The 10,481-nt window shown below is 45.3% G+C and overlaps 1 protein-coding gene across 2 annotated transcripts in view; it reads right to left on the bottom strand.

The window, feature by feature from the left end:
• Positions 1-2,820: 2,820 nt before the first annotated feature.
• LOC144826195 (glycine amidinotransferase, mitochondrial-like) overlaps positions 2,821-10,481 on the bottom strand; it is a 220,606-nt gene continuing 212,945 nt past the window's right edge. For both annotated transcript variants that reach the window (XM_078684584.1, XM_078684585.1), the window contains exon 9: positions 2,821-3,205. In XM_078684584.1, coding sequence (XP_078540710.1) covers positions 3,093-3,205 — 113 coding nt within the window. In that variant the 3' untranslated portion in view covers positions 2,821-3,092. The remainder of the gene's footprint in view (positions 3,206-10,481) is intronic.

Genomic DNA, 10,481 nt, shown 5'->3' with positions numbered 1-10,481 from the left:
CCCTCCCACTCTCTCTCTCTCTCTTCCTCCCTCCCTCTCTCCTTCCCTCCCGCTCTCTCTTCCTCCCGCCCTCTATCCTTCCCTCCCTCCCTTCCACTCTCCCTCTCTCTCTTCCTTCCTCCCTCGATCCTTCCCTCCCTCCCTCTCTCTCTTCCTCCCTTCCTCTATCCTTCCTTCCCTCACTCTCACACACTCTCCCTCTGTGTGCGTTGGGGCTCTGTGTGCGTTGGGGCTCTGTGTGCGTTGGGGCTCTGTGCGCGTTGGGGCTCTGTGTGTGTTGGGGCTCTGTCTGTGTGGCTAGCTTTTTTTGTAGGTGGCTCTATGTGTGGGTGGCTCTGTGTGTGTGTGTGTGTGGCTCTCTGTGTGTGTCCGTGTGGGTGCAAATGCAATAGGTTTCGCATTTGCGAGAGATTAAGCTATTGGCATTGTAAATGACAATGCCATTTATTTATCTGTTTTCAAAACCAACACATAAATAAATAAATTGTCATTTACAATGCCAATAGCTCTAACTTTTACAAAGGCGAAACCGTTGCATTGTAAATGCTTGTTATTTCTCCCGTGACTTTGTGCTTATGCCTATGCTTCTTTCTAGAGGAATCCGTCTTTGGGGGTTACTTCTGCTTTGGTTCTGAACTTTGTCTCGTGACATTTAGCCAGTAGTCCTACTGGCAGGCTTCTGGTATTGCAACTCTTGTTGCTTATCTGTTTTCATGAGGAGTTTTGGAGTTGGCCTTTATTCTTTTCTTCACTTCTTTGTTGCTGCATGTATTAGGGTATGTATGAGACTTGATGTGTTGTGATATATACTCAGGGGGTACAGTGAATAATTCACTGATATATTTGTGCTTGGTTTATAGGTGCCTACCACATGGTTCCAGGGTGAGAGAAGTATCTTACTAATTTAGGCGCGTGTCCGCTGCCTACGTATAAACTCAATGTGATCTTGATGTTAGACCTTGTTATCTCTCAAGTCATTTTAGTTTTTTAAACATGATTTTTTCCGGATTTTAGTGGTCGTTATGGGTTACATGTGTCATATGAATGTGATGTCTGAGTCTGAGTGACAGTATGAATGTATATGAGGAATGAGCAGCATGTTCTTCATAGTGAGTCCTAATGTCTATAATTAGGTATAGGTATTGTTGTTTCCTTTATTTTTCTTCATATGGGTAGTTGTGATCCCAAGGGACACTACTGAAATCTGTTCTATTCATAACCTTTTTGTATATCTACGATTGAATAGTATTGTGAATACATTGATATGGCTTTTTGATATTAAAGATGTTGTAATTTATTTTCTTCTTTGAATCACAAGGATCTTTTGAGGCTTGTTAGCACCATAGATTTTTAGAGAGATATTCTTGATCTATCACTTCCTAGTAGGCAGGCTGTTGAGTTTGGATTATGATCCTCCCAGGTTTGCCCCAGGAGCTCCTTGGTGTTCCCACCCGGGTGGGTCTCAAGATCCTCGCCAGGGCCGGACTGGGAACCACATCCGGCCCTGGCAAAGTTCTCGGCTTCCCCCCTACCCCCTGGGGGGGATGGGGTTGTAGGTGCCGCCGAGCTCTTTGCTGAGGCCGATTTTGGTACAGGACCGATTTTGCAGCTATGCTGCAGAAACGGCCCTGTAACCAAAATGGCCCCCAGGGGCCCAAAACCGTCCCCCACCCTTGCGGCGCACCGGTGAATAGCCCGGTGCACGCTATGGCCAGTCCGGCCCTGATCCTCACCTTCACTAGGCCATTAACTAGAGCAAGAAGCTCACGTATCCGTCTTTGCCTGCGGTCAGGCCCCTTCTCAGTCTCTAAGGGCTAGATGTAGGTAATTTTCATTTACCGACTCTAGAATACCGAATTTTACCGATTCGGTATTCTAGATTCAGTAAATGAGATGTAGTTAAAAATTCGGTATTTTTTACCGAATCTGTAGGATTCGGTAATTACCGAATCGGTAATTACCGATTCGGTAATTGTCATTGATTCCTATGGGCCTTGAGGCCCATAGAATTCAATGTCCATTACCGAATCGGTAACCGATTCGGTAAAAATACCGAATTTGCAAGGGGGACAGGGTGTCACTTTGACACCCTGTTGCACCCCTGATTTTGGCTTGTGTACCATGTGACACACATACATGCCTTTAGGTCATGTATGTGTGCCACATGGCACAGGTGTACATGCACAGATGTGCATGTACACTGGAATTCGTTATTTACCAGGCAATAATATTACATGGTAAATAACAAATCGGTAATGGCCTGTGGCACTGTTTGAAGTGCCACCTACATCTGTATTTACCGATTCTGTAAATTTACCGATTCTGTATTTTACAGAATCGGTAAATATACCGATTCTGTAAATTAAAGGCCACCTACATGTCAAATCCCAAATACCGGTCGGTAACGGCCGAAATCATCCATTACCGACCGGTATTTGGCGACCTACATCTGGCCTTAAATCTTTAGACCTAATGCTGGCAGCTGCCATTTTAAAAGAGGGATGTTAAGGAGTGCAGCCTCATTCCAGCATTTTTCCATGTTAACCACCTCCTGGAAGATTGATGGGTTAATTGCAAGGTGTGCGGTGTGGGGCCTGGCTGATCTTCCTTCACGATGTCCATAATACAGTGTTTTACGATATAGTACCACATGAACTTCCGTATTTCTCAGATGTTGTCCTAACCTGCGATGTGCCATAATGAGTCTGTCAATCTGCAACCAAATATTTTTTAACGATGTCTAGAAGGGGGGGGGGGGGGTTCACTGTTTGTAATTGCAAAATTGAAAAATAAAGTTTAAAATAAAATAAACACCTCCTGGAAGGTTTAATATGATGCTTTATGAACTGCAAATCTATGTGATTCATAACGAATGCTACAAGTTCGAAAAAACAGGTTTATTAAAATATAAAGTCCTTTATCAAACAGAAATTTAATATGTGGGCGGAGAATGAGAGCTGGAGACCATTGAAGTGGCTGCATTGTTCATGCATTACACAGTCCATGCATCTGGCGCGGGGAAACTCGCTTTTCCTTTTCCAAGATGATACGTGTAGGCTGAAATCGCTGATGCTTATTTAGCAGTGCAGTGCCTAGTTAAAATAGGACTCCAGGGTGCCCCGGCGACGGATGTCGCAGGTCCAGCAATGGAAGCCTCCTCCCAGTGAATTAGCATGACGGATATTCACTTTGATAGTGGATATACCTGTGCAAAATAAAAAGGGAAACGAGTGAGTTTTGTAGACATTTATTGTACAGATATTAAAAAAGCTGTCTATTTCTATCAAATGTAGCATGTAAGGGTGTGCAAAATTGCTGTAATTAAGTGAAATGTAGGCACATTCACATGTGATTACGCAAACTGTAATCCGTCATCTAGTGCCATATTTCATGACAAAATGCGCCCTCACACCAATTATTGATACATTTTGCAGGTTAAAACATTGCAGGAAAAAATGACACAAGCAACATTTTCTGAGCTAGCCATTGTTATTCCTGCATGCTAGGGGTAACACGGTGCCGCAAACTGTGCATAAATAGGCAATGTTGCATAATTTCGGGAACTCAAAATTCCCGAAATTATGCTAATTGTGCCATAATAAATGAAATTTCAACTGAGTCTAGTAGCAAGCACTTTGCAGGATTCTAGTAGGTATCCTGAAATATTTGTGAAATGTACAAATCTCATTATTTAACAGAATACCTTCTAGACAAGCAACATTCTGGAATGGCGAAGGTTAGTGATTAGTACAGATGCACAACTGAGTAAAATGGGCTGTTTTTTCTTCAACATTGGAGACCCCCTTTAAAGAGGGACTGTTGCCGGTCACTGTTTCCCTGGTAATGAAATGAAATGAAATGAAATGTGAAATGAAATGAAATTAATTTATAAACGCGCAACTAAAACCCTGAGGTGTCAAGGCACCTAACCAAACAGATCAAAAGTGGAAAATCAAGTTACAAGTATGCGTGCGCAAAAAGACGGGGCTTCAAAGCCTTTCTAAATAACTGCAGGGTAGGGAGCGACCTCAGTTCCCCGGGGAGGGCATTCCACCACTTAGGTGCCAAGGCGGAAAAAGCTTTACCACCCCATCTCGCTTTTCGAATGCGCGGAACTGATAAAAAGGCCTTATTTGAGGAGCGTAAAGTCCTGCAAGGACTGTAGCGCGACAGGATAGATCCAATTCCTATAAAGCTGTTTTAGCTAGGGCCTTATAAATAAGGCACAACACCTTGAACACGATACGATCTTCCAAAGGAAGCCAGTGAAGTCGTTTTCTGGCCAGGGTGGCTGAGGCACCTCGAGGTAAATCCAGAGCAAACCTTGCCGCTGCGTTCTGGACCACCTGCAAGCGCTGCAGCAGATTTTTATTCAATCCCACATACAGCGCATTGCAGTAGTCCAGACGAGAGCCTACTAGAGCAACTGCCAGTTGTTTCCTAGCCTGCTGCGAGAGATAGTGCCTGATCTTCCTCAGTATGCGGAGAATACCCCAACAGGTAGAGATGGTCCTATTAACCTGCAGGCACATACAGAGGGTGGGATCAATCACTACCCCAAGGTTTTTAGCAGATGCAGCAGGGACCGGGCATGCTCCCAGTGAGTCTGGCCCCCAATCGGCTGACCATACCTCCTCCTTATCCCCGAACACCATCACCTCCGTCTTCTCCCCATTCAGCTTTAGTGAATTGTGAATCATCCACTGTCCGACAGCCTCCATACAAGATCTAAAATTGGAGGCTGTCGGAGAAGCTGGCTGGGAGAGAGAGACGAGGATCTGGGTGTCATCCGCATAGGAGACTACCTCCATCCCAAAATATCTAATTAGTCTGGCAAGGGGGGTCACATAGATGTTGAAAAGGGTCGGACTTAACGCCGACCCTTGAGGGACCCCACATTGCACAGACAGGGATGGAGATAGAAAGGAACCCAGCTTCACTCTTTGCTCTCGTTGATCGAGGAAAGAGGTAAGAAGAGCTAGTGCCTCCCCCTGAATCCCAATCTCCCTCAGACGAGATGTTAAGACTGAGGGAGAAAAGGTATCGAAGGCGGCTGTAAGATCTAATAGGATCAGGAGGGAGGTCTGTCCCCTATCCACACACATACGGATATTATCCAGTACTATGGTGAGGGCAGACTCGGTGCTGTGTTCCCTCCTGAAACCATGCTGGGAAGGATCTAAACAGCCAGAATTTTCCATGAAGGCAACAAGATGTTTATTCAAATGGATTTCTAGCATCTTCGCGGGAGCTGGGAGCAGTGAGATGGGGCGGAAATTCTTTAGTACCCCAGGGTCGAGAGAGGGTTTCTTAAGCAGAGGTCTTACTACTGCGTTTTTCCACTGTTGAGGAAAAATACCCTCCCTCATGGCCCTATTCATGATGTCTACCAGAGGGGGTAAAAGAGAATTCCTACACTGCTTCAAGATCTTAAGCGGACAGACATCCAGAGGAGAGGCAGATTTGATTTTATCAAGAAGTGTCTCAGCATCATGTAGGGAGAGAGAAGGGAAGGATTCCAGGTAAAAAATCTGAGATCTCTCCGAGAAAGCAAGGTCCTGAGCAGCAGGAAAGTTGGTAAGTTTGGAAATACCCTCAAACTAGACAGTGAGTATTCTGATACTACTGACTCCTTCCTACCCTGAAAACAGTCAGGGATGTACTCCTGCCACGGTGGAAAAAGTGAGGCAGTACTTCCATAATTGGTGGGAAAGTAGGTCAAATGTTTAATTTTGCCTGTAAAGTAAAAAAAGGAAAACAAGAAATGCAGCAATGTACAAAAGCATGGGAGATGCTCCTCTGCCTTAGTGGAGGAGCCGCCTGTGGCCAAAAGATGTAAAAGGACGGTTGTTCTTTTACCCAGAGCAGTACACAGCCAAAGATTTCCTCACAGAAAAATACAATAGAGATGGAAAGCTGCAGTTGTACTATACTGCTAACAGATGTCTTCAGAGAAGACGGAGGACCAAAATTGTACTACAGGGAAGACAGGTATGCTCAGGTAAAAGTATAATGTGAATTTTGGAAAAAACTGGAGCTACACTAAACAGCCTTCTAAAAAAGACTAATGCCTACAGAGGGCAGAAGGAGGAGTACAATTCAGAGGATGGCAACACTTTGTGAGTGCCATAGCTCTTCTGGAGTGAACACTGTTACCAATTGGATTACTGGTTGACTGGGGTATCAGCCCTGGTCAAGTAGCAACCACAAACCTAGTCAGGGTTAGGGGCAGCCAAGCCCTAAATTGACTTGTGCACACCCTCTGATAGCTTGGCACAGAACAGACAGTCTTAACGTACAGGCAATTTGTAAAGTATTTGTGCAACACTTTAAACAGTAAAACAGTGAAAAGATCACACAAAGAGGGTCCCACACCAGGTTAGAAAAATAGAACTGAGTTTAAAATACAAGACCAAAATAACAAGACTACAATGAGTAGTACTGGAATTATTGAACTTCAAGTTTTACAGTGAGAAACTGCACCAAAAGCAGAAAGCGCTATATGGGATATCTGGTCGTGCTGGACTGACACAAAGTCAGATGTGTGGCCGGGGCGCAATAAAGCGCAGGCCGTCTAAGGGACCCAGTTGCCCGCTTGATAGAGTACCTTTTATCCTGGTTGTGGGAGCGTTGTGTGGATCCACGTCCCTCAGCCGAGGTGATACAGTGCTTCAGATGCGGCAAGGCTGTGGTAAAAGGTTCTGTTGCATCATCATTGAGGATTCCTTTGACGGGGCTTGCGAAGCGAAGTCCTGTGTGGGGATGTGATGCGCAGCTGAGGAGGTGCATCAATTCGGATGAGCAGTGAAGCAATGATGCAGATTCTCGACGCAGTCACCGAGGCTGCTGTTGACAAGAGATGTGAGGCCCTCCGCTGGGGAATGCGGGAGACAGTGGTGGTTCCAAAGGAAAAGAGTCGGACTCAAGATATGGGTTGCGGTGGCGATGCAAGTCTATTGCAGTGGGTCCAATCCACGCAGCAGCAGCAGCAATGTGCCGCTTCTGATCATGGATGTGCCGCTCAGCCAAAGAGATGCGTATGTTCTGCCTGAGGATGCATTGCTCAGAGTAGATGAATAGATTTTGCTCTTCAGCACCTTCGGCCCACTTCCAAGGGGTCTAAGCGTTGGGTGCAACCACTTGGCAGGGTACACTCACAGATGGCAGAGTCCAGGTACAGGGGTTGACAGCCTCTTGTGTCCTTGAGGATTCAGATCAGGAGGCCAGCAAACTAACCCTTAGAGTCACTCTGGATTGTGGGGTCAAGAGATACAGGTTCAGTCCTTCTGTCTGAGGCAAGAGGGCAGCAGGTCAGCACACCAAAGTAGAAGTCCAGCAGAGTGGCAGTCCTTCAGGAGCACAGCAGTCCTTCCTGGCAGGGTAGGTACAGGTTCAGAAGTGTGTTGAAGTGATGGAGTCTGAGGCCCAGTACTTATAAGTAGTGATGCCTTTGAAGTGGGGGATACTTCAAAGACATGCCTTTGAAGTGCACACGTCCTCCCTTCCTGCCCTGGCTGAAGACTCAATACAGGGGGAAATGCAGCCCTTTGTGTGTAAGGAGACACAGCCTATTCAGGTGTAAGTGAGGCTGTGCCCAGCTCCCCCCCTTCCTCCAGAGACGGCCCATTGTGACACACCTAAGCTCCCATTGTGCGTGGCTGTGTAGGAGAATACACAAAGCTCAACTGCCAACTATGCCAGTCATGTAATTAGAGACAGGTACCGAATGGCTAAGGAAAGAAAATGACAACTTTCTAAAGGTGCTCAATGTAGGAGTTAGGCCCAAAAATGACAAGGATCAGGTAGGGCCATACAACTGTGAACAAAAGAAGAAGACCTGAACCTTACAGATTTATGTACGTTATTAAATTAGCGTGGAGACCAAACACATTCCTTCAGTTGTTTGATCAGGTATTTTTATTTTACCTTATTATTCAAACTATGTTTCTTGATTTTCGCCCAAAAAATTTGTGAAAAAGAACACAATATAGTCATATCAAATTTTCATACATCAATACAATAAATCATATACATTTACAAAAAACATTCATCAATACAACATAAATACATTTCTAAGACATTACCAAAAAAGACAACAACAATTTTCTAGCTCTAATTTAAAGGGTAAAATGCATTTTTTGAGCCTAGACACTCTTGAGAAAGTACAATTGAGGTCCCCGAAACAAACAAGGGGAACACTTGAATATCTATACCAGGGAATGATAGAATAACCCTCTGTCTAGAGTGAAATTGAATTCACAATCCCTCAATGTTTGAAATTGTGCCAACGCATTTCGAGTCCCAGACAAAAAAAGTCAGGGGCTCTCGTCAGGGCTTCTGAGTTTTTATAGGTGGTGGTGTTATCTGAAAAGTATAAAAGAAATTTATATTAATGCTTAACAAGTCTCCCGACCTTTTTCATTAATTCTAGTTCCTCTTGGAACCTATTGCTCTGTTTACATGATCAAATATACCTGGCAGAAGATATTTTTCTGTCAAACTTTGGCTTCAATGGAGAAAATCAAGAATACGTTCTGTTGGTAGTAAAAAGACAAAATTGTAAGGGTTTTTGGTCTCAAACTAAGGGGCAGATTTATGTTAACTGGCGCATCCCCAGGGATGCGCCAGTTAATGTGCGCCACAGTGCGCCACTGCTCCGCCACCCATGGTGCGCCGCATTTACAATGCGGCGCACCATGGTGCAAGGCAGTGAAGATGCGTGACGCATCTCTCGGCGTACGGGCGTCGCATTGCAGGAGTCATGTCGCAAGTGCGACATGACTCCAGCAATGCACAGGGGCCACCCCTACAATGTATGGTGCGTGACCCTTACGCCTGCTTCAAGCAGGCGTAAGGAATTGACGTAGAAAGTGACTGAGTGAAATCTCATAGATTTCACTCAGCCACTTTTAGGAGGCGTTCCTGCGCAGGAACGCCCCCCCTGCGCAGGAACGCCTCCTTATGGCGCAGGGCTTTCCAACGCAATTGCGGCGCAAAGAGGCGCAAGGGCCTCATAAATCTGCCCCTAATTCTTTTTCACCAAATACCTTAAATGTCAATCAATCAATCAGCAAAATGTGTAAAGCGCGCTACTCACCCGCTAGGGTCCCAAGGCGCTGGGAGGAGGGGGAGACACTACTGCTCGAACAGCCAGGTCTTGAGTTGCTTCCTGAAGGAGAGATGGTCCTGGGTCAGCCGAAGGTGGGTGGGGAGGGAGTTCCATGTCTTGGCTGCCAGGTGGGAGAAGGATCTTCCTCCGGCGGTGGTTCTGCGGATTCGTGGGACGGAGGCGAGGGCAAGGCTGGCGGATCGGAGCTGGCGGGTGGGTGTGTAGAATGTGAGGCGGCTGTTGAGGTATTTGGGGCCCGTGTCGTGGAGAGCCTTGTGTGCGTGGGTGAGGAGCCTGAACGTGATCCTCTTGCTGACGGGGAGCCAGTGCAGGTCTCTCAGATGGGCAGAGATGTGGTCCGCCTCCTACCTTTTCAAGTAGCAAGTTCGGACCTGTTTCTTTTCTGTTCCTATTTTCGCAGTCGATTTTTCAATTATCTATGGAAAATGAATTTGATTCAAAAAGTGTGTTTCAATATCGGGAATTTGATCGATATTTAACAGACATCTTCCCGTCTTTTCTATATGTTTGTTAAAAAGAGCCTACCTCTATTCTGAGTAATCTCTTCTGCTTGCCCTTCTGTTTAAATGAGCGCGTCATAGCGAGCGCGGCTAAGTCTTGCACAGATTATCTGCAAAGTACGGAACAGTTTTACTATTAAAGACGGCGCTGCCCGCTGTCGGTTACCGCACTACCATCGTAAAGAGATTTAAAAAACGTGCCTGAACACGGATTCCATGTGTCAGGGAACGCTTCACCTCACGACTTCCAAATTCATTTTAATTTCTGTGTAAAGAGACAAAAAGTGAATCTAGCATACTTCTATCACTTCATTTCCAATAGATTCTACAAGCGCTGCGAAGCTTACCTCCATCACTGTTAGCCTTCACGGAATCTCACTTCCTGTCAGCTGTCTCAATTTGAATGCTGGATTATGGGCAGTGCCTCCTGATGCACCTCTCATACGGTTCTGTTTTGATATGCTTGGGAAATGTAGTTTTTGTGTGTTTGGCTCATCATAGTACTATTGGTTTAACCAAGCGACCTGTGTGGTGCACTCTGGGTTGTATAGTTTTTTTTTAATTTTGCTAATTCGGACATGCTATTCAATCCAGTCATTACACTATTAAATTTCAAAATCAAATATGCTTCTTCACGAAGCAGAACACTGTCAACAACCATCAAGTTCTTTGATGTATTTAAAGACACCAAGACTGTCTATTTGAACTGGTTTTCGTTATGTGCCTTTTCAACAAAATGTTCAACCATGGGTGCAGTAATTCTGGACCGATGTTGTGTGATCCTGGTGTTGATTTGTCATTTATTCAATCTTTCATGGAACGACGTTAGATCCTCCTGGCCCCCCTGCCAC

The sequence above is a fragment of the Lissotriton helveticus genome, chromosome 3_2, assembly GCF_964261635.1.
Source record: "Lissotriton helveticus chromosome 3_2, aLisHel1.1, whole genome shotgun sequence".
NCBI classification, from domain to species: domain Eukaryota; kingdom Metazoa; phylum Chordata; class Amphibia; order Caudata; family Salamandridae; genus Lissotriton; species Lissotriton helveticus.
Note: the sequence above shows the minus strand (reverse complement) of the source record. Positions and strands in the feature narration are given on the sequence as shown.